The sequence below is a fragment of the Rhopalosiphum maidis genome, chromosome 4, assembly GCF_003676215.2.
Source record: "Rhopalosiphum maidis isolate BTI-1 chromosome 4, ASM367621v3, whole genome shotgun sequence".
In the NCBI taxonomy this organism is placed as follows: Eukaryota; Metazoa; Arthropoda; class Insecta; order Hemiptera; family Aphididae; genus Rhopalosiphum; species Rhopalosiphum maidis.
Genome location: NC_040880.1, coordinates 35,354,252 through 35,380,887, shown reverse-complemented (window position 1 = coordinate 35,380,887; position 26,636 = coordinate 35,354,252). Strand labels below are relative to the sequence as shown.

The 26,636-nt window shown below is 31.9% G+C and overlaps 1 protein-coding gene across 2 annotated transcripts in view; it reads right to left on the bottom strand.

The window, feature by feature from the left end:
* Positions 1–26,143, bottom strand: part of LOC113549090 (peroxidase-like) — a 43,185-nt gene extending 17,042 nt beyond the window's left edge. Inside the window, exons 1-5 of one of the 2 annotated variants that reach the window (XM_026950247.1) lie at positions 26,032–26,143; positions 25,757–25,921; positions 11,595–11,661; positions 5,208–5,423; positions 2,767–2,937 (exon numbers count right to left, since the gene is read on the bottom strand). In XM_026950247.1, the coding sequence (XP_026806048.1) occupies positions 2,767–2,937; positions 5,208–5,423; positions 11,595–11,661; positions 25,757–25,825 (523 nt within the window). In that variant the 5' untranslated portion in view covers positions 25,826–25,921; positions 26,032–26,143. Of the gene's footprint in view, positions 1–2,766; positions 2,938–5,207; positions 5,424–11,594; positions 11,662–25,756 lie in introns of both variants that reach the window. The other variant, XM_026950246.1, reaches the window with a different exon arrangement.
* Positions 26,144–26,636: the final 493 nt, after the last annotated feature.

Genomic DNA, 26,636 nt, shown 5'->3' with positions numbered 1-26,636 from the left:
GTCGCCGAATTTAGGAGGATGCGAGTTTTTTTCGAATATAATAAACGAATAACGTAAATTGAAAATATTTGTTGACAAAAATAACTATTTTAATCTGAAACTTGTCGTAATAGGTATTGAACATTGCGACCGCAATCGTATGATTCGGAACTTTTGTATTCATTTTTTTTTAAAACGTTATATCAGCTATACATGTTGACACAAGAATAAGAGAAATATCGGGAAAAAAACCAACCTTAGAACACAAAATAAAATGTCCCTAATTTTAAATCTAATGTTACGTAAATTCACTCTAATAATGAAACAAACAAAAATTAATAGGTTCTACTGAACATTTGCCATGACATGCATTTTCAAGACGGAGATATTAAATTGGTGCGTGTACCGTTCTCGCTTTTCTCGAGTGGATTACAGTCTCCACAGGTGCATACGCTACAATTCGCAGGATTGATATCTGGACGGGCGCTATTTTCAACGAACCTCGTTCGGATCTAATCGATTTTGTAAACATAACGCTATTTGAGTGCGCCATCGCCATAAAGTCTACACTAATATATAATAAATTGAGATCGAAATTCCCGCGTTTTCGATTTTGTTCAAGCTATATGGCCATTAAAATCGGATGAATTCAATTATGTTACGAGAATTGTTATCGCAGCACCGTCAGATCGTTAGCGGTCCGTTGGAAATATTTATACCTTAATAACACATTAATAATAATCACATGTGCAATCATTAGTTATTAGTTATTATGTTATGTACACAGAGGCGGCAGATCTGTGCTTTCGATCCCCTTAAGTGTACGGTTTGCCATGATAGTGGTGCGCATACCTCTATATTATACAACCGTGACCGAAACTGTGTCAAGTCCACGGCCTCGTTACGTGCACCAATTCCATACGTGTAAAAATCACGTTGTACACCCGTTATATACGTAATTCAGGGAGCCCTGTGCACGAAATCCCCGCGAGATCACTGGTTGTCGTGTAGCAGTATTTGTGCCGGAAAATATTCAATTACACAATAACATTATACAATTATATTTGTCTTACTGAAAATGTAATTTCACGTTTTATATTCGTTGTTCTTCGAGAGGTCAACGAAATTTTGATTACGACATTTCGTGGACTTACTAAATTTTGATTTCCACGACTGTTGTTCGAAGGTTCAACTGTTCATAAATCTGTTTTTAAACATATTGTGTGAAATATATGTTTAGTGTGTGGTACACATAGGTACCATATTATGTATCTATCTCATATCATAATATGATACGTATATATTATATAGTAAGAAGTATGTTATTATTGTACAGTGTAAGATGTAGGCACGTTATGTCTTATTTGTGCGATTTCCTTTGAAATAATTAAAAAAAAATACTTAAGTATAAAAACGAATCTGGAATTTATACATATAGTAAACATTTGTATTTAAAGCAATCAGAGCCTTAATAATAAAAAAAAATAACTGTAAAATAAATTAGTATTGTATAAATTCATATAAAAATTAATTTTTATACTTTTTTTATTCGTCTGATAAATAATTAACTTTTTAATTACTGTTGCTATCTATACACAAAACAATCAAAAACATAACACCTACAACAATTAATATTTTTCTGAGCAGGAATGATCATAGACATAGACATTAACTTGATGATTTACTTTTATCATGAAGAGTGTGCACTTAATGTTGGCCGTACATTAGTATTATATGAGCCACTTAGATATATAATAGACAAAGCGTGCTATCACGTAATATTACATTTTAAACTCGATTATGCATAAATTCTTTCCAAGAATAATTTTAAAGATGTTTCACTTAAAAATAAAACAATAAATAAAAAATCTACATACTCGATATAATTATATAGATGCATCATCGGTGTTGTATTATCGTTGCCTGTTATGAGTCTATAATATTATTATGATAGTTTTAATTGCGGCGCTTTAAAAAAAAAAAAATAATACAATTTTACATTACGCGAATTTGAGCATAGAATGAGACGTTTGACGTATAATATAATATATTATACACAACAACATAACACGAAATAAACATACAACGATTATCCATCAAACTATATATTTATAAATCGGGTATGAGTTATACCTTATTTTTTTTTTCAAAATTCAAACATAAATTATTGTCTGCTGCAGCACATGAACACGTATACACATAGTACAACGACAAATCGTCGCATTATCGACACGCATACGCACAGTATATCCGATGTTATATTTTCTATTCTTTGCTATTCGATTTTTACTTTCTTTCAGAATACATAAAATATCAATATCTCGTTTCGACTTTAACAATTCACGTGGCAACGGGTGTGGCATAATGTTTTTTATAAACTATTTTCTACACATCAGTACAAACTATTCAATGTGGAATATATGTGTTTTTTATTTATGTGTCAGTTTAATGTAATTTCAAAGATTGTGCGATCGATTAAAATCTTCTACACGTAATTAATCCACGATTATTACAACAATTAGTTTTTTTTTTTTTTTTAATTTCAACATCATCTCGAGATCATTAAATTAAAAAAAAGTTGTAAAACTTTAATATTACAAAATATATTTTATAGGTAGTCAGACAACGTCAGTCTCGAGAATAAACGCAAAATAATGACTGTTTGATCGTTTAAATTTGTTAAGCGTTTTACAAATGATGTTTTACATAAACACACCCTGTGCACGTGCATATAATAGATACTTGCAATTTGCTACGTATTATACTATATTTTTCACATCGACTTACCGGATTTCTCTGTGAGTAGAGTGACGTCATGTGCAACGACTTGCGCCCACTGCATAACGGCAAGCGTAAATCGTATGTCAGGCACGTTCCTCTCCGGGAACAGTGTCGTACGGATCAGTCTAGCACTGGGAAGTACCCGGCCGAATGAGGTCAATCTCGGTCTGCTCTCACCTAAAGCAAACACACAACAGTCGTAATTATTGTAATTATGTACGGATGCATATACGCCTAAATTGTATTTGCATCGTTCATTACAAGGGCCGATGGTATTATATTATAATTGTTCTTCGACACAATTCTTAATGGACTAATATAAAAGACACGCGCCCAATACACACAAATATACGATATAAATTAAATAGTCAATTTGTCATTATACACACTTGCTAACAATGAAATTAAAATTATGAAACTCAACTTTCAGTTATAATAAAAAGTCAATAAATTAGGTAGGTATACGCGGAATAACACACGTTTTAATTCATTTCGACATCAACAACCGTTATGGGTTACTATATTTACTAACCGTATTTGTTTTCCGGATATAATAAATAAAACTAAAAGTTTCGACTAAGGTCCGGCATATTTCGGAACTATGATACCGGTTTCGAAAAGAAAGTAAAAATGTTTTCTGCATATATGAGCCTATGTGAAAACACGAATGTATAGTCATCGACACTAAGTGCTTCGGATTTCCGGATGTCTCGAGGCGATTATAGCTAAAATAAAACTAGTTTCTAAGTTATAACTTTTTATTAAATTACGTCAATTAGTATTCGATAATTCGTTACGGTGGTCAGAAACCATAATATTTGGATAATTAATAATTAATTTGTACGATTAATTAATAATAAAGTATGATATAAAGTCGTTCCTAATGTATATAATTATATTATAGGCACGTTATAATAATTGTTATATTACAATAGCTTTAAATAGAACATTATGGTATATGATAATATTGTAATCCTAGCTGCGATAGACAATATTATTTTAGAATATAGTTACTGAGTTAATACAATTTACATACAAAACTCAGATTTTGAAGAAAATCGATTCTCTTCAAGTCTAAAAATGTCTGTAATTTTTGTATGTTCTGTAGTAGCTTATAATTTATAATAATAAATTATAGAAACACTGTATAATATACAGACTATTCGAACGAAGGAAGTAACCATGGTTACATCCCTTCAACAAAGATCCTGCCGTGACGTAAAAAAAAGCTCGAGAGTCGTTAATTACCGAGAACGTGAAATAGGTAGAGGAGATAATATAAAAGCTTAAGGATTTCATAATGAAATATATGTTTGTATATTGTATAAGTTTAACGTATAATTATATATACACAACATAATATTATATGTATATGTATATATATATATATATATTACATTACATTTTATATACATTTCACAACGTCATATCAATAACGTGTAAATAAAAGTGTAGGCAATCTATACCTATTTCATTTGTCATTTCGAGTTTGTAGAAATAGTAGATTTACTGGAAAAATAATATTGCGCATCTTACTTTAGCAGTAACTTACGAAAACTAAAAGTGTTCAAGAGGTTCACCTTGTTTTGGTCGAACTAAATCATATTATGATAATAATAATTACTGATAATAATGATATAACGTCTATGAAATGATTTTTTGATGCGCATTAATCGCTAAACGAACACCTTATATTGAAATACCGTTTTAAATTAATTATAGCACACTGTTTACCAGTGTATCGATTTATATTTTTATAATGTAAGTATATAGTATATACACTTACATAAGTAGGTAGGTATATAACCTTGGCGAAACTGATTCAGTCTATAATTATCATGTAAAATGAAAATAAGAGCAGACCCGTTCAGATCTATATAAATATTGTCTAAAACGTGTTTTATAATAATTAATAGGTACATAATATTATAGCTATTATGTCATCTAAATGTTCGAACGTGCATAATGTATAATATTCTCGTAATGTATGCAGTACCTATGCGTCGTTATAGACTGATAGCTATTATACCATGAAAAGTTTTTAATTTAAAATCTGTTTGATTATCATTTAATATGTAATAATATGTAAGAAATGAAACATTCAGATATAAACATTACAGTAGAAAGTTAATTAAATAGGTAGGTACGGTTATAAAGGTAAACATAGATGAAACTAAAAAATAATAACTGTTTGTTGATTTTAAATGTCAATATAGGTAGGTATTAATTAATATTGTAATAAATATTCTACAAAGACCTAGAAAAAAAAATTTGAATTTAATCGAATGATATTAAAACTGTAATAATTGAGTATTCAGTGTATAAGATGTATAATACGCATAAGAAATAATAACATATATAATATATTATTTATATATTATTATTATACCAATTGCATAGGCTCTCCCACAATACAATCAATTTATGAAAAGCAACGTTTTACTCACCGTCTTGGTAAGCAGCTGGTAACAACCTGACCAACGCCGTGTTCACCGAGCCCCAGCCCGGTTGTTGTAAGTTGTTGCAACTACCGTCGAAGCTCCTGTAACGAGCCCGAGGGTTGCAAGGTATGCTGGTCAGACAAACGTCGGCTACGTTTTGAAGCGCCACACTCTGGGCACCCGTGACCATCGTGCCACCGGAGACTTGAGAGTCGGCTGTACCTGCGGAAAACACAATAATGACAACACAGACGTACAGACAGGTCGCGCAAACACTACAGTTGTGTGGACATAATGTCATATTTTTATTATTATTTATTTATTTATTTTTTTTTTTTTTTGTACCGCCAGAAACACCGTGCGCGGTGAAACAGCACCGCCGGATTAGGCACGAGAACGGATGGTATAATCAAATGTCGATTAAACTGCAGTTCCACGAGTGACCTTGTCCTGATTCATATTTTATTATTTATCTATTTTTTTCTCAAACGTGTTGAGGCGGAAATTTTGACGGATACGCAGAACATTGCGAAAAAATGTCTAATTCGAATATTTATAATATTAACATTAGTTATTTAACTGCTATTGCGAAGAGTATTAACCGATTTCGTAATGGGAAATATGACGAAGCACCCGTTGAAAATCCTCTATAATATTAATATTTCCTATAATCTAAATATTGTGATATAGGAAAAATAATAAGAGGTATGTAAGTGTGTAACATCTATACAGTCAGTCGTGTACATTTTACTAATGTAGTTTTTTATTTTTAATCTCCTATTTTTTAAGGCAGGTATTAAGAACAATATAGTGTTTAAGACTTAAATTATCGAAATACTTCATTAGATGTATAATATAAGTTATATTTATGTTCATAATTAATATTCTGTATTTATTGTTTATAATTTAAATCAAACATCAAATAATTTGTTGAGGATTTAATTAACATTAATAAGATTTTGCGAATAAATAATAACCAATTTTTACCACTATATATTAATTTAAGTACAATAAGTACATAATATATATTATTAAAATGTTGAACCCACATTAGTAAATATATAATACATTATACAATTATAAAACTATAAAGAATAAAGGCGTGTTTTATTGCTCCGTTTTTTTATCTTAAACAATAATTACATTCAACTTAATGTTTGTACAAAGTAATAAGTGCATGATTTTAATATGAAACTTTTCTAAAATGTAGGAACAAAGCACAGAAAATTGAAAGGGTGGATACTTGACCGATATTACTTGAACGTTTATGTTTGTAATTATTTATCTGATCTTATAATTATAAAAAACCACTTTGTCAATTTTTTTTAATACTGAATTAAAATTAAAATTAGTTTATTTGAATAAAACTAAATCATATTTAAGATTAAAAATATCAAATCCTTTTTTGAAACAGTAAATAATATTTTTTAAATTGAATCTAAATATATTTTTATAATTAAGAAAACAGTAGCTACAAGCGAAATATTCACAATAGTGTGCTATAACACTTATTTGTTTATGATGAATTTAATAACACATTAGGTGTGAACACGAGAAAAACAATAGTAATATGACGTACACAAGATAATTTCTAATTTTTCATTTAAAATAGAAAAATAAAATGTAATCTAAACGGGGTTTTGCGTGGTTTTCAATAATTTATAACGCGTTATTCTTATATTTTAAGTTGCACAAAATACTACAGCCATTTATATTTAAATTAAATTTTTTAAAATACATATGCAAATAAACCACAAAATAATAAGTTCATTTTCCGTAACGATTGATATGCTAAATAGTCCGCTATCTAGCGGAAAACCAAAGCAACCGCGATTTTAATGCATTGTGAAAACTGTTCTATATAGTATTTTTTTTTTGTAAACATTATTCGTTATCATGGTATACCTAATTTAATATACTATTGAAAACCTCTGTACATTTGAATACACATTTATGAATAAAGTGAACAAACACTCATAGTAATTAACTTTTGATTTTTGGTAAAGCAATAATTTAAAATGTCAGATTTATGTAGTTCATTTGGACCACATAAATAATTATAGATCATTTAATGTAGATACACGTTTCCAATTACCGGTAGAGAGACAGATAGATATAGGGCTAGAAGACGTTCTTAATGTTTTTCCTGCACTGTTCGAAATATTTGGTGTGGAAAAATTTAAAATCAAATCATCGCGTTTATCGTGAATATACAACTATGTGTGTCTAAATGTACAGGTGCATACAGATCAGTCGATGCGATGTGTACAAATTTAGGTTTCTTAAGCCAACAATTTTTTTTCTTTTTTAACCAGAACTGTTGTCATGTTTTTACTTTAAATAATATATTATAAATCATAATATTGAAATGTTGATAAAATTAAAAAAATTAAAACCACCACCGGGACGAGTTGTCGAGAATCGTTTTCACATTGTCCTTGACGAAGATCGTGAAACGGGGCATTCCGTCGCAATCGATGAGTGAAAAAAACCTATTTAGTGGGCGCCGACAATGTAAGTGATTTTTGTCGTGCGTGGCGCACCTTTGAGTTGTTTGAAAACTTGATAACGATCACGCGAGTCGCCGCCGTCGTCGTCGTACAACAACGTGCATACGGGAAAACGGTTCGAGTGAAAGTCCACGGTGGCGACAGCGGCGTAAAGGTCGTTTGGCGCGCGATAGAAGAAAGAGAAAAACAAAATTACCGACCGAAAGGGTGGAACACGCGAAAATAACGTAAGTACGCGAATCCCGGCGGAAATATTTTATATCATTTACATCGTTATTATTTTGAAACGGGACACATCGAGGAATATGTTAATACACCAATAATGGGTACATCGAAATACACAATATCATATAATACGCGTACCAAAGGGGCTTGGCCGTAGAACTTGTCCATTTCGCGCACAAATCGTGAAATAATGAAATACGTCGTGTTATTACGTCTTGTGCGTATACGCGATGTATTGGCTTTATGCGCGGCGCGTGAAAAGTCGACGTCGGCGTGCCACCATCAGCCGGTAAAAAATAACAAATAACGTACACCGTACGCCGCGGAGACGAAGGAAACGCGGCGGTGAGGTCATCTATTGTTCGAGACGCGGACACACGTGACCTCGAGGTACCATCATCACCGTCGTCGTCGTCGTCGTCGTCCAAACACATCACACATTATGTATAACATCCGGACATCGGAAATACGTTTCCGACTGGTGAAATCGAAAACGGACCGGTTGAAAAACAATATAATATTATAAATTATAAAATTATATTGTCGAGTACCCATCGTGCCCGTCCCGCGTGCTCGTGCTTAGACACCGTTCGTCGTGCGCCGAAAACAGCAATATCGTTATACATTATATATTATTACGCGACCGACTTACTGCGTCGCATACAGGGCGCACTTGGTCGTGATATTTTTATTAACCGACTATTATATCGGTAATAATAACAATGTTAGCATAATATTAATGGTTTGTTCGGTTTATTGTGTATAGCCCGACAGTCCGGCGAACGGTGCGCGATAGGGGCGCGTCGCACGACACGTCTTGTTGTACGTTTGGACAGTGCGTAATGGGTGGAAGGGCGGAACGATGGCGATCGCCGATGCGAGTAGTTTTGTGTATTTATTTATTGAAAATAAATTAAATCTGAAGTGAAAAAATTCGTATTCTGTCAATAAATCGGCAGGTAATTTAAACGATAGTTATTATAATGTTATCAAATCGTCTATCGCGATGCTCCGCGGTGAAGTGGTCGCCGCAGCAGTCGTTTCGCGGTCGGTCGTCGGACGATAATATTATATAATAAACCGTTGTACGAAACATGTCCGAAATAATAATTTAGGTCCGTATCGAGTGAAATTTAACCGGACGGATATCACCGCCACAATATGGTACACAAAGAGCTTTCGGCATCTGTCTGTAGTATCATCGAAAAGAAAATATAATACCATTACAATTCTATTACCCGTAAACACTGTACATACCTACAATTATAATACCTATCTACATAATAATATAGTGCAGGCTGTGCACAATGTTTTGGTTTCGATGAAAGCGACTTTGCGATGAATTGAGGTTTCGAGATTTTCTTTTTCGTAGGACAATTGCAAAAATTGCAAATAAAAGCTTCTCGGCGTATGTATATAATTTAATATACAATAATACATTCGTATTACACGTTTATAATATTATTAATAATAGTGCTTTATGTATTTGCGCGTTTTGTTTTTACGTTCGACCGAAATTCATTAATCAAAACAGTTTCAGTTAGTAAATAACCACTAGCTGGTCCTTATATAACAATTTAGTTGATATGTTGGAATGCTTAGTAGTCGTTGATATTTTAATCGAATTTCTCTATTATAAATAAATAACAATTTCACTGCTGTTATTTCTCTTTTTGTGACTGTCATGAAAATTATTATACATTTTTGGAAATTACATTTTTAAGTTTAGATAATAATAATTGGCACCTAATGTTCAACTAATCAGTTTAATACGTTTATGTAAATAATGTACAAAGTTAAATCTTAAAAAGAAATCACGCTCGCATTATACAAAGTAAAATGGTAAAAAAATTCCGTAATAATTGTATTTTATAAAATAACAATTTGAAATTATAAAAAACAAGTGGTATAATTTTAAACTGTGGGTTATATTATGGGCATTAAGTATTAACTTAATGCCCATAATACATTAAAAGTACAACAAAACATTTGATTGAAGTTAAATTTCGGGAATTGTGTTGAAATATTTAAAACTAAAATCATTAAAATACTTCAATCTATAAATATGAAAATCTCATTTCTCGTCTGACGAATAGCAGCTATCTTCGACCCGAAGGTCGGGTAATTAAATTTGTTTGGTTCGTTGGTTACGAGCTAGGAAGTATGAAAAAATGATCATGTGTTAATATCTAAGAGTTAAATCACCGGATGAGTCTTTAAGAAGAAAAAACTACTAAAACGAAGGTTCTACATCGGAATCTACGTCGTTCATTCCATACAACTAGATAATATTCTAATTTACTTTCTCGATTTAAAATTTGTATAATGCATCTGTGCGCTAAACGGCTAAACGATTAATAAACTACGGAAATAAATGACTATAAAATATTTAGGACCACGATTTTTTATTTTATAACTTAAGTATGTCCTCCAAATAACTATGCTTGAGGATCCATTAATGAACTAGTCGTGGGTATTTGTGTGTTTGCATTATTCGATTCTATTCGAGCGTACGCTAAATGCGTATGCACAACGATTTGCATAATAATAATTAGTTGATTAGTCGCTTCAAAAATCGTCTGTATTATTTATTACCAAGCAGATAATTTACATGCATAAATCTCAAATTTCCAATCTAACACAGTTGTATATTAAGGTTACACTAGCCTTATTATATACCTATCTCAAAAATGAAGTGGTACGCCTATCATACATATCATATGCGTAAAATTCTTGGTATTTCAGTAGTATTAAATACATAAGTCTCCATGATTGGCATGATTCATACATCCTGATAAATATTATATCATAAAACGAAATATTAATTTGTACCTAGTTGACCTCATCTTCATGATAGCAATGATAAAATATCAATTATACGAATGTTTGTAAAATCAATAGTAGTCGATAGGACTTCGGTGTGCACTTGAAATGTTTTGTAATAATCACTTTTAAGAAATTGCTTTAAATTGTACGTTAAAATAAAAACTAAACTCAAACAGTATATAAATGATAATAATTACATTATTTATTTTGTTTGAAATTTAAACTGCGTGTGCCAACTAAAATAGGATAATTGCATTAGTTATTATGCAACCCAAATGTCTCTTTATATTGTTGGACACTCGTGGAACTGGATAGAAACCTTTAAGCGTATGCATTTCTCGAATGCTCGTTTTAATTTTCTATTTAAACTTTCCAACTAACGTCAGTACTCAATAATAAATTCAAACAAACCAGCAGCTGGTCGTCTTTGGAAATCTTATAATTTATTAATACTACTCTACATATTATAATAATATACTATATTATGCACGTATAACATAACAGGTATATATAATAATAATAATAATAATAATAAACACGTCGTGTTTCTTTTAGGATGCTATTTTTCTTATTTTTTTTTTCGGTTAAGATGACTAATTTAATATTATTAATCTACTCGTACAGTACATAACTTTCAAAGATTAAATATAATTGTTATGTGTACAACAATGCGATGCGGCGGTCGGAATATTCTCCAGACCGCAAATAAACAATAAAAACCCGGAACAATTGTTCAACCCGAATGGAAAAAATAAGGTACGGGCACCTTATAATATCGCTCGCCGTTTAATTACGCTGTTATATTGTTTTGTTAATATTTTCCTGAACTTACCGATTCTTGAATTCCATGGCAAAAAATCTACAAAACTTTGCCTCCTGGTTCGGCCGTTCGTATCGGTCTGGAACAATAAAAAAATAAAACAAAATCAATCGATATAAAATCTTGAATGTATACATTATTATTGAAATCAATACAAAGAAAACGTGTATTGTACAATAAATAATTTAATGTGGATCACGGTCTGGTCGTATGCACGCACTTTCGCTGTCCGTTTCGATAGAAATGCAAATGAAGCGAGGGCGACATATTATTGTTATGACGTAATTCGTACAGTATACCTATACGACTTTAACGCATTCACCACAACGACTTACAGGCGCCTGCAAGTTATAACACGACCACGAAAGCTGTTTCGTTGCTTTAGAGGAGGAGATACAAGCGATCACACACGGATGCATCTGACATTATCTGTATAGACACAACAGATTTGTAAACCATTGAACCATCCAAGACTTTTTTAAAGTGGTTTTTTTTTACAAATTTTAATTTCTAAACTTTGTTCGCGTTACATCGATAATATCATATTATAATACCATTATATGTATTTAATTTCCTAGTACGTCTACAGTTGTATGTCTACCACAGCGAGCATATCACCAACTATTTACAACGACATTATTCACTAGCTCAGTATAATAAAGTTTATCACAGGCATTATTTTTAAATAGTATAGGTGATATAGAACTTTAGATAAGGCGGTGGGAGGATGGGAGTTGAAATTAAAACCCAAAAATATATTTATTTTATTTTTTTTTTTGTATTTTACCGTTTCCTGTCGTTGGGCAGGACTCGTGTATACATACTGAGTGGGCTCGCTATTAGCTAGCAGGCGTATAGTTCAAAAGGAGAAAACGAAATTAAAATAGAAGTAAACTATAATGAATGACAAAATGTTATAGTCTCCACTATATATTTATTTATTATGAGTAACTCAATGATATATGTTTCCTGTGACCTATACGAGAATAAAGTATGATTGTAAAATCAACGCTGTTAAATATAACGGCATACGCCTGTACCTATATATTATAATATAATAGTATTGTTGTAGTTTATAATCGAGAGAAATCGGTGGAGAAGCGCTAACGTTCGTAAAGTTACACCGTAAGTGTAAACCTCTTAGACTCGCTAGCGTTATAAAATAAATACCATCATGTACTTACACTATTGTTGTGACCAACGACGTTTATTGTTTTATTCTCATTCTTACATAATGTTGATGACCGTTTTGGACGTGATGTCTATCGACGTGTCTTGCATATTATTTTCTATTGAGCCCATTACCAAATATTAATAATAATAAAATTGACGAACCGTTAGAGAAATATTTCTGATCAATAGGTATATTTTTTTCGCATCTCTCTATAATTGTTGTGTTTGATTGTTCGCAATGAAATTCTTTAATCGCGTAAAATATTTTCTGATTCATGATGATATTTTAAAACTAATACCATAATGTTGTTCAATATATTTCATATGTATCACACGTATTTGAAAAGCATTGATGACTGTTTACTATTTCGTAATTTATTATGATTTAATGTGAAATTCTATGCGGAAGAAAAACCACATGAGAAAACGTTGAGTGCCAGAGTGTTAATTAAATTGCCTGATACGAGTTCAAAATTTCTCTTACTGAAATTGGAATTTGTATAGCACCAAATATGGTCGATATAAAATATCAAATAGCTGTGAAATGTGAGAATTTATTTTTAAAACTATACACATATATCTAATAATCCCATTAAATATTGTTTGAGTATTGATTGAATTTATTTTAATAAACTATACATCGCGATCAAATATTTATTTAAATTAAGGTTTTTATTAGAACATTAAAAAAAATTACATAGGTTCCTACTATATATAAATTCATATAAATACCGAACATCCTATAGCTAATATTGCAGTATTTCGTTTTTCTTTTTTTTCTTTATCTTTAATTTCTGTATTGTACTATACAATCGCCTTAAACTCTACTCAAGGGTATTCGTGACTAGAAGATTTTAAACTGCGATTACTGTTTTCATAAACTGTATAGTAGATCAAAATTTCATTAATAACTCGTGTGAAATAAATTAATAAAGAATCATAAATATAACAGACTACGATGAAACAATTTGATGGCTATTTTAGATATGATAATATCATAGAATTAATAATCGTGTATTATACGCGTAATATGTTTTCATTCTAGTTCGGTACCTATATTTTTAACATCACAAGCGAATCCATAAATATTATAAAAATTTTAAATTATTCTACGGATAATCTATCATGCATATAGACGAATTTAGAGCCATCTTGAAAATCGCAACACTTTTTAGAATATTAAAATATAAATTATATGCAAAATATATAATATATAAACGGTTTTAATTATCGCTCAATTTTGTTTTTTTAAACTATTTTATGACCATGTTACGTTTATTGTCGTAGAAATCGGTTAAGAAAATTTACTTTTTAAAATTTTAGTACTGCAATATAAATTATTACAATCCAATGGTGCTTTTATACCAACAACACACACGTACACTAAACGTATTAGTGTCGGAGCCACGTACCTGCAACGGCAGCAATATATATACGTGATGTGCAATTCACTACTGAATCCAATGCAGTAAAATAAAATATTTTTTTTTTTTTATCACGGAAACGATTTTATTTTTCAATGAAAGGTTACTACCTTATATATACATAATATTATATACACTACTATGGCAAATACCTGTTAATTATCTTTTTTCAGACATTGCCGTTCTCTGAAAATAATAATAATAAATAGTAATAAACGCACGTGAAGTTGAATCTCTAAGTCGATTGAAATTAATGGAAAATAAGTTGCAAAAGAAGTTTCAACACATTGCAGGCATTGATTTAGAGCAACGAAAATATTATGTTGAAAATTATAAAATTTTGTTTCCAATAATTGAAAGAAAGTTGAAAACTATTGGTCTAAATACTGGTTAGTGATCGACAGGATATTTTTTTTTTGAAAGAGTGATTCTTTACGTACATTATTAATGTGACAAAATATGATAAAATGTTTGAAATGTATACCTATTGTATATTAATACATATGACGTGTGTAACAGATATCACCAGCGTGATGGGCATACGCGTCATAATCCAAAAGAGAATCATCAATAATTTGTTAACACAATAAAAACAAATGTCTTTATATATATATAGGGTTACTTAGGGTTACTGCAGAAAATGAAATGGTCATTGTAATAATAATAATAATTTAAGATCTGTATTTTATGTTTGGTCAAAAACACCTAAAATATGTGTATACTTTAAATTATTAATGGAGTTTAAGACTATTGTGTAAAACAAAAGGCCTTCAATGAATAACCCTTAATATGCTAATACATTTTTCGACCGATTATCATTAAGAGCTCATCAATAAATTCAACATTCAACATGATTTATAACACTGTGATAGGCAATTTTTAATTTTCAACAAAATGTTGATCATATATAGTTGACTCACGAAAAACTATTATTTATTTTTTTATTTATATATTGTTGCCATTAATCATAGAATAAAATAAATATTTATTATGGTTGGACGGTATCATATTTTTAGACCTGTATTTTATATTTGGTCAAAACAACCCAAACAACTTGCGCTTAAAACCCGCGCAGCTCATATTTAATGACGAGCTTAAGAAAGGGTAAATCCACGGGCATTTAATTTGTCACGGACAACGCCGTGCAACATCGGCTTGTACATAATAATAGTACAATACTATAATAGTATGTATAAACTGCCATAATTATATGGATCGACGATATCTTAACGGTCGAGTGATGGGATTCGCGGTGTTACACGCGCGCTACAATAATGAAATTACGTATATTATATTATACAGGTAGGTATACCTGTACCTAATTATTGTCATTATAACTCGTATCGTTATATTATGGGTAGGTGCTGCAGGTGAAACGTCCGAGTCGGCGGCAGATCGATAGCTTTCGCGACCGCGCGTGGAATCTCTGCGGTCGTCCGCGTGCTGCGGCAATGTCAAGATCGTAGGTATATATGCACACGCGTATATTATATGCCCACACACGCCCGTCGCATATTACGATGACAAAACGGTAGAAAGTCGATTTGCATACTCCGCACGCGTTTCGTGTAGTAAATACCAAGAGCCCGTTAATATACATATACTGATACTGCATCGCAGACAATGGACCGTCGCTTTGGCACGCGACTTTCCGAAACGCAACAGCGGCCGCGCCCCCCTCGACGACCGAGTATCATTCGAGCTTGTCGTCGGCAAGCGATTTCAAACCGTATATACCGTTAAATCGAAACCGTCGTAAACAATCTTGCACCAGCATTATGACATAAAATACACTTGTACATTTTATTACATATAGGTGGTAGGTAGCTTCAGCTACCTAACCTATTGGAGAGACTCATTGATGAAGTCTTAGTCACTCCCACGCCGTATGATTTATTGTATCGACTAAATTATTGTGATTTATTGATCGAATATAATAAATGAAATAAAATACTTAAATGAGAAGAATCCATAAGTCATGACATACTTATTTCGTTTCAGTAGGTATACTGTGTATAATATGAGCAGTTTTACTATAATGCGTCTTTTTAAAGTTATAGCTTAGTCAACAATTCTATAAATTATAAGATTTGTAGTGAAAAAGCCGACATGCGTGCCAAGAATACAGCATCATAAATCTCCATAGATAACATTTTGCGCATCACGCCTCAAGATGTTAAACAAACAATAAAACTAATAGCATTACAATCTTAAGAAAACCGTTGGTTAAAACAAAAAACCAAATTAAATCAAATCAAATCTTACTATTTTCCGATAGCCGAAAAATCATTTGCACGGAAAAAGGAAACTGTCATAAATATATTTAGAATAGGTCATTTTCTAGAGTCTAGAATCTAGACTAACCCTCTGAACACGTCATGTGATGTCAATTATCTGATGAAATATTCGAGAGCCTATAGGACTATAGAGCATCCAACACCAAAAAATGTGACTCTAATGGCGCTAAGGGTTATTTTTCTATCGAATATTAGTCAAAATAAAATTTTTGCCTACACAATATTTTATCGTTTTAATGTTAGAAATTCAAAATGCGAAACTATGAGAAATTTAAAGAACTAATAATAACGTCTATGAAATGTTATCTAAAACGTTATAATAAATTATATAATATTGTGCGTACCACTCGCTCACCCATTTTTTCACACTCATCTCTGATCACATATAATATGAAAAAATCACAGCATTGTCACACGGTCGCGTAATATATTTAATTTATATATCATGTCGTCGAAGTACCTTCGATGGGAGGTCTCTTCCCTCCGTCTCTTCTGCCTGTCTTATTTTATTCTTGTTTATTATGTTATCGTTTAAGCTTATTGTTTTATATTGTAACAGATGGCTAAACATAGAATTTCGTTAAAAAAATACATATATATTATGTATCCACGTGATAAACTGCAAGTTCCAGACGGCCGAAACAAAACGACAACACGGCGGTTTCCGGCGTATTTTTGTGCGTTTCACAAATTCAATGATAATAATAATAATAATAATAATATCATAAATAATTATCTACGTATTCGTGACCGCAGAACACGCATATCGGTATAATATATCGTACACCTATATACGGTCTATATGCGATCCACTGCTCGCGCACGCATCATAATATCATACCGCGTAATACGACAGCGACGCGCGTGACCCTTACGATTACCTACCTCAACACCGCCGTAATAATAATATATAATATTACTGTCATTATTATCCGCGTCCTAAAGGCGCGAAGAAAATAAAATAAAATAAAACTATATATATACATGTATTATTAACTTATTATTATTTGGTAATCGTGATGGATGCGTTTTGTTTGAAATCCATAGAATAACGCGAGTCGAGACGTGCATCAATAAAGACACTCGCGAGTCGCCGTGCATATTATAAAGTGTGATGCGTACTGTGTAATGTGTATATTATATAGATCGTGTGAGAGGTTTCCAACACAGTCGCTCCACAATCGCATGGTTTCTGATGATATAATATTATCTGCTAATTAATGAAAGACACTTGATGATAATGTAATTTATGTTACGTTTGATACGACGGCGTCAAGAAGAAAACCGACGGTTAATAGACTGTATTATATATTATTATATTATTGAATATTGTTACGATAATATTATAATTACATAAAATTGAATTCCTTTCTGATTGTCATCAACCGAAATAATAAATAGGCGAATTATACAACATGCGAGTACTATGAAGTTGTACATTATTACGATAACGTTGTAAAAAAAAATAATAATAATAATACTGTTTTCCTCGTCTGAATGTTAACTCGCTATTTAATATTAATATCTCCTTTGCATGTAGATGGGACAGTACCTATATTATAATACGATTTTAATTGGATCGAAACAAACCTGAATAAGAACATTATACTCTGCTCTGAACGTGCCTCTATTAAGTACACTATAAACAATAATTATTATACTACGAAAATTGTTACAGCTAACCCGGTTGACATTGGACTCTTTTGGCTAAAAGACGTACGCACGTGCATATTATGGCACTTTAATAAACAAATGGCGGAATTATTGTAATATGATAATTACCTAATTTGTGTAACGCGAATGGTCTTGACCTAAAATCAGCACAACTGTATTTTTTTACGAATAACCAAAAAAAAAAAAAAATTATTGTAAAACCACTCTGCTGCACCACGACCATTTATGGTCTTTTTTTTTTTATCTCGTACCTACGTATTATTTTGTTTACGACTTGTATTTATCAATACGTCGTCTGTTGTCTCGCGGTGAATATACTGTATCGTGATATCGTAAAAAAATGTAATTTTTTTTTATTATAATGTACTGTACACGAACCGTTAGAACAATATTTTATTTCCGGATATCTGTGCCAATAACCGATTGTACGTCCGAGATGGAATCGCGCGTAGATAACGTTGTAACGTCTGCGTATACGAAACAAAAACAACAACAATAATAATAATAATATCGATGGCATTATATTGTCGCATCTCACGTCTCGCATCTCGTGCGAAAGACGGAACGTAGAAGTATGTGCAAATTGTATTAATATCATGCAAATGCAGGATAAAAACAATGGGCCGGCGTATTTCAATGGCACCGTTGTCATTGTATTCGCCTATTTAGTATAATACTATATTATCTGTTCACTAACTGTCAAGTCGCAAATAATACCATAATGAATTTGTAGATGATGATTAAGGAGATCGTACTCCAAACCCCGATGATGTTGTAGGCGCATACACGACGAACGATGATGTACATCATGTAGGTATACACGTCCACGCTCGTTTCACAATCGAAACTAATTGAAACATTTTAAAATACGTAACGTATCTGTGTCGTAATCGTTTCCATATTTTCTTGGAAACAAATACACTAACCATTTAACCATCAACCGATGATGATTCAATTTGCGAATAAAATGTCATTGGCAATAAATAATGTGTTATGTTTTTTTTTTTTCCGTGGAAAATTGACGGTCCATTAAAACCAAGCTAAAAGCATAGTACAACAATAATATATTCGACTACTTATATAGGCGCACGTTTCACAACAGACCGCGGTTTGCGCCACAGCACGTCAAAACATGCAGCAGTTAATGTGTCCGAGCAATTAAATTCCATGTTAAAAACTAATTGCCCCCGCATAATAAAATCTATTATAATTGATAATAACAATAGCGCCATTAAAACAAAACAAAATGCATAATACACGTACACAGAAGTCATTGACTAGGTACACTTTTTTTTCCAACATTCTAAAATTTAAGTCGAATAAATTCCTTGGAACATTTATATCTCTGTGTTACATCGTTTATGGTCCACTCGTGACCAAGGTCGGTGATCTAATGGCCCCCGCATTTTCGGCGAGCGGTGGCTACATCCGATACACATATAACGTATCGTATTATTATAATAACTTAGGTACTAAAACATTACACCATCATAATAATATCATATTGTATGTTACATATTATATTATTTTAAACGTTTTACAGCAGTTTATTATATAATAAAAATAAAATGACGTGGGTCAACGACAACGCACAGGGATATTATACGCATTGATAAATATTATGAAAACCTTGACATCAAAAACATCATCTAAATCAAATTAAATTTCAGTTTCGTCATCCGATGAATTTATTTTGAAAAATATGTACATTTTTAAATCGAATATAATATTCAATAAATGTATATAAATAAATGTTAATAATAATAATACCATAGTTTTATACGATCAAAGGTTATCGAAAAATTGATTTACTGACAGACGACAGTGATTGAGTGACAATAATGGTCAACATCGCGATGAACTATCACAACGAATATTGAATAAAACGCAATTTAAAATTAACTAACACCCAAATCATTGATAACATCGAACTCCACTTTTGGATGTGCCTACCTATAATACTACACATGTATAGTTAATAATAATAATAATAACAGATGTAACTAATACGATTTGAAAACAAATACAATAAAGAACACGCTGTTTTAGGTCAAGACCGTCTGGGTTAAGACTATCTGTGCAGCCAGGAATGTCCACACTCCGCGTAAAGCTGATCAGTAGTTTAGCTATTAATATTGTTTCGTCACACACTGCTGCGGATTACCTATACGAGATCATTATATAGGTGCGTTGGTGTCATTTCTTTTGTAAAATTATGAAGTCGTGACTGGTCTGCGGGAATGGTTGTCTCGATTTAAAAATATGTACGACAGTAAAAAAAAAAACTTGTGTTAGCTAGCTCACTTGTGTAAACGCGTCGCCGAGTAAATAGCAAAGCAATAATATAATATATTATTATTATATTATGTTTCCGGATTGCCAAGATGGTATTTGTATACGATCATTTATAGAGCTATAAAACGATTTTCCTTCAAACATACGATGTGCGCGGAATAGACTGGATCATCAAAACCATATCTGATGAAGTTTATTTCACAATGTATAACTTGAAAAGATGTATAGACAAAATGTTACATTCATTGTTGTTTATGCGTTTTAATATTTTTTTAAATACGCTCCGCTTTTATTTATTTTCTACAGAAAGCATAGTGTGTATTTCGTTTAAATCGCTATATTTTTTATATATATTTTTATATACTATATTATTATGTGCGTTCCTATATGAAATCATCAAAAGACTGAAAAAAAGCTCGGGCTCGTAACGCACATCGGATAATAGATTAAAAGCAACAAAAAAACATATTTAAATTTGAAAAGAACTAAAACACGGCGGATAAACATTTAAAAGCCTTATTCATATTATATAATAATTTATATTGTATATTTTCTGTATTTTGTAAGAATCGAACACGCGCGATGTATATATTATGTCTCAATGTCACGATATTCGAAATTTACAAGTACGTGGATTTTTAATTATATTTTTAAAAAAAAAACAACAAATATGCGTAAGAAATTAGCATACCTAAGTTTTTTTTTCGTTAATCAAAGCGTGCCATTCAAAAATCAATACCTGTACAATATGTATTGTAGTCCTGCCATTTATGACTTTTGTGTATTTGCGTTTCAAAATGAACGACTTTGGTGCTATATATCTATTACTTGTATATATATAATAATATAACAACATCTAGGTAGTACGGAATTCCTGTACCTACTATTAGTAAATATATGACGAATAGAAACCATTAAGTAATGTATGGTAATAAAACGATCGTACTGCGATGAACTTAACTACGCCGAATCGTTTTTGACCATCACTTTGTTTAACTACGCACACTATATAGTGATGGTGTACACATGATGACGATAACGACTTTAGTTACTGTGTACTATTGTATTCAACTAATCACGGAAGTTCTGACTTTATAAATATAAATATACCTATATATATATATATATATATATATATATATATATATATATATTGTATAATATACGGCGTGGTCCATTTAACTACTTAGCTGTTCTCATCATTCAAGTAAATGTATGTGTTTGAAGTATTTACAACACCAAACTTTTACGACAAATTATAATTATTGTTGTTTCGCAGTGGTCTGTCTCTTTGGTTTTTATTAAAAATTATTTTAATGCGACAACTATTATTTTTAATTTTTCGTAATCTGGACCAGAATATTTTTCTTTATTATTAATACCTATTTACTAAATAGTTATAAATAACTAACAGTTTGGCAGGAGGTATACTCTTTAAAAATATTAATTGTTATTCGCCTACATTCTTACACTTGAAATGCTTATTTATTCAGTGTTTTTGATACAAATACATCAGCATTTTTATTTTTTCAAATATCATCGTGCTCGAGATTATTAAACGAGGCAAGTGTCGCCACTAAAAACCGTAAAAAGTACTGTGGTAAAAAAATACGAATCAATTAAATTACACACTCCACAAGTCCGAGTGTGATAGCTAAATAGATCACGCCGTACAGTAGGTATATATATATATATATATCTCGTACGTCATTCCGCAACATAAATCATCTCGGACTGCGCGCTATAAAGTAATACTCGAGGACGGTTCGCACGATATCAACACGACGACGTCTCGAGACGCCTGTCCAAACAGACAGTGGGAAAAAAAAAAAAAAAAAAAAAAAAAAACAAAATCCAAAACGGCGAGCACAATACAAATATTTGTTTTTCGCAATAATAGACTTATCACACGCGTCGTATGCACAGGTACGCGCGCGCATATATATATATATATATATATATTATTATTATAATACGTATACAATGATATAATTACGGGCTGCAGACGCTTATAATAATAGCAATAATAATACGTTTATATAGCTCAATGCGTTATAAGAAATACAAAAAAACGCCATTTGGTCGGCCGACGGTCGTGACGGCCCGCGGTGGAGGCACCGCTGGACCGCGGCGTTCGGGCGCTGTGGCAAGTTCAAGGTCGCGGTCGTCGTTGTGCGCCGGCACCCGGAGAGCGCGACGAAAAACACGCTGCGATAACCGTCATCGCGGCCGTCGGCGTGTACGCGCGCGCAACGAAAAACGTCTTGAACAGACGGCGAATAACGCCAACGTCTCCCGATGACAGCGACGACGATATTATTATTATTATTATTATTATCTGTGGGTAAATATGTTATTGTATTTCGGACGTTTAATTACGCTACGCCGCTGGACAAACGCCGGCGAAAACCGACAAACGACGGCAATCGGGTACGTAAAAACAGTCGTATTCTAACTATCACACAATTATTATGGGCCGGACATAAATGCCTTGAAAACTATCCAAAAAATGGTATAAAAAAATAACCGAAATACCGTGAAAAAACGCAATAATGTCCTTATAGTAAATTACCAAAGTTCGTTTTATTTGGGCACGCAACTGTATGCAAACGATAAGAAACGACGTCTTAACTTTTCGTATTTTTAATAACACTTTGTCTTGACTAAACTAACAATAATACCGAACTTAGGCATCCACAGTAAATAATAAACAGTACGCGGAAATAATTGCGATCGCGGTGTATCTCCGACTGACCAATTAATATTCGTTATTAGTCGATATTTGCTCGAATCCCAGTAAAATACCACATCCGTTAATAATTGTTAGGGATGGATAAAAATTTAACCGCGTTCACATAATATAAAACGAAAAATACAAAAACACATTATTTCTTATAGTATCACATTTTGAATTTCCTGATTTACACAAAAAGCTCGTACAATGTATTTATATATATTATATGCTCTGACAATTGATGAAATGGTCTAGAGATCTTAAAAAAAATGCACTTTAAACGGAAAAAAACATAGAAAAATCCAGAAATAAGAATACAATTTTCAACTATGAAGTGTCTGTCAATCGAAACGAATTATGTACTTGGAATGCGATGTCCTAGAACAGCCGAAAAATAACGCTCTGTGCATTGTAATCCGGGCCCTAATTATATTATAATATCGTGTTTGATATTGTCATTATTTGTACTCATACAACATCTCATCGAAACACGTTCGGAAAACGCTCGGCAGTCACTCGCGCGAGTGTACCATTATTCGCCGCTGCTGCTCCCTTTCACGCCACGCCGCTGCTCCCAATGTCGCGCCGCTGCCGTTTGCCCTTGTCCGTCCGATGTTCGTTTCGTTCGTAAATATTATTGTGTACGGGCCGGATGAGTAACCTGTTCGGTGCTCGTCCTCATGCCGTCTACAATATAATAGTATAACACCTAGTCATCCTTACCCGCGATTTATGGGTTCTAATATCTTCCGCGTCGCGATACATATATGTATATATTATAATGAATAGCGTGTACACACCAATAGCGATAATAATAATTACGCCGTGATTAATGCGAACGCGTCCGCGTCCATAGAATTTGTAGCTGGGTATATAATAATATAATATTATAGTACCTATATCCACCTTTTTTATACAGTATGATACTCGCATCGCTGAACGGTCCATTTCTAGCCGAATTTATTTATGTTTTTGAAAATATATTGCTTTTATGAAAAATCATTACGACTCAATATTTTCGATGAAAAAAAAAAGTTGGTTTTTTTCATCTATTACCGTTATTTTTTTAATATATATTTTTAACATTTTAAACGATGACATAATCATAAGTTTTAATTTCATATATTGTTCCAAAGCAGAATATCAAAAAAATATTCTGATTTTTACGATTCGAGTAACAAATAAGCAGTACTTAGTCGACTAGTTTTAAGCTTTTAATTTTTAATCGAACGAGACATTTTGCAATGCGACACGTCTTAAAAAGAAATGCTAAAAATTAATTATCATCAATTCTGGAACCCGATTTAAGCGACCAACCGGTTTTTGTTTCGTTTGAAATAGCGAGATTTCATTTCGTCATTAAGTTTCAAACACGCGTGCAAATTACGAATAAAAATAAAACGTTTCCGCGCGTCGAATCGGCTACTGTAGCTATTGATGTACCTATGTGATAATAATTTGTAATATTATACAACCAAGTAACGATTTGAATAAACATCAGGTATTAATGCATTATACGTCTTCTGATTTTTGACTTTTAAATATTAACTGTTCTAAGTATATAAGCAAGCATTTTAAGTTTCAAAGATTATATAAAGGATAAAGTATAGATAAGTATTTTTGTTTACTATTTTATTATTATGTATAATAATAATGTTCAATATTTTAAATTAAATGTCTCTAAAGATGATTTTATCGTATTTATATTTTGTACTTACAGCGAACATTTGATAAAAAAAAAAAAGTACAATATAAAAAAATAAAATAAAATAATATATTTATATAATCCAAATTTAGTTCATGTTCTAGCACAACATTCCAGATGTGTATATATTTAGGTGCTATCTATCTTGTAAAATTGTATTTTTAAGAATAAAATACTAATAAATTAATTAATGGGGGTGAATACTACACTATAATAATATAGGTAAAAGTTGCTGATAGATATAATTCTTATAATTTATTTATCAACAAAAATTAAAAAATTAAAATTTTAATCCAATCAATAAGTACTAATAAATTACTTTATATACTAAAATTCTTTTTTTTGACAAATTACCGCGCCCAACTTATTCGTTTTGACAAACAATTTTAATTTATATTTTATTGTAATTTATCAATTTTAAATAACTATTTATTCATTTCCATCGGAAACCGCGTACTTGAAGCATTATAATAACAAAATTAAGCACCATATAATGTATTCATTACTCTGGTTAATACCTACAATATATTGTATTATAATATACCCAAATAAAAATCATAAATTTAATGTTATAAATATGGGGAAATATACGATTGTTTTCTAAACATGATCATTATAAAATTAAAGTGTTCTGTTATGATGGTAATTCGATCGCAGTAGAAAATACCGGTACGTCCCGCGATAACGAACCCGTCTCGAGCGAACTAGTTAATCGCAATATTGTGACCATATACACGTCATTGTTATGAGGTAAATAATCGCAGATATATAAACGACAAATGTGCAATACGATGATGATACTAACAATACACGTTTAATAATATTTAGTATAACAGTATACTGTGTTTACAATATTACTGCGTTGAACTTACCGAAAAGGCGGGCGTGTAAACGGCGGCGGCGATGCTCAAAAGAAGCACCGCGTACTTGATAACTTCCATCTGATAGATCGTCTTATCCACTGGCAAAAAGTTTGAGAAAAAGATAAAAATAGAGAGAGAGATGATGTAGACGAGGGTTAGACGAGAAAAGAAAAACTGTAAACGATATAAAATGTTACTTTTTTAGTTTGGAAAAATGTACGTGGTACACTTTGTTACCGGATGGACAGTAATTATAATAAATCGTTTGCGCATGAGTTACCTACATATATCTAGTCTGATCCGTGCGCGTGTGTGTACGACTTGGGAGCGCAACAACGATAGCGAGAGTGAACCGACGGTCACTTTCGATGTGCCGCCGTAGCCGCAGCCGCCGCCGCCGTACGAAGAGGAGGCGCTTGTGCGTGGTGTGTTCGGCCGTTCGCAATTGCGTAACCCCCGACCGGCCAGCCGAGCCGCACGCCGAGAATACCGTGTCTACATATAAAATAATATTATTATAATATACTTTGTTCTGCGGCGTATCGTCCGAATAAAGTCGTTGTCACTTTCGGACCTCTCTCGTGTTCGACCACACTTATTAACATTATAAATTATGTTATTTATATACACCAATATACATATAGTGATATTATAGTTACGCCTAACAAAATATAATACATATATCTATAATAGTAATACGAGGAAATCTTCGAACTTCGAATACTTCTATCGCATTAACTAATGAGTAACGAATGTAATTAATATATTATTATTATTATTATTATTTTTCTCGTTTTATTATACACCTACCAACATGTATACGAGGAAACATGTTTCGCTCCTCGGGGTGTACACTTTTATTATAGTAGGTAGTCATGATAAACTCCAA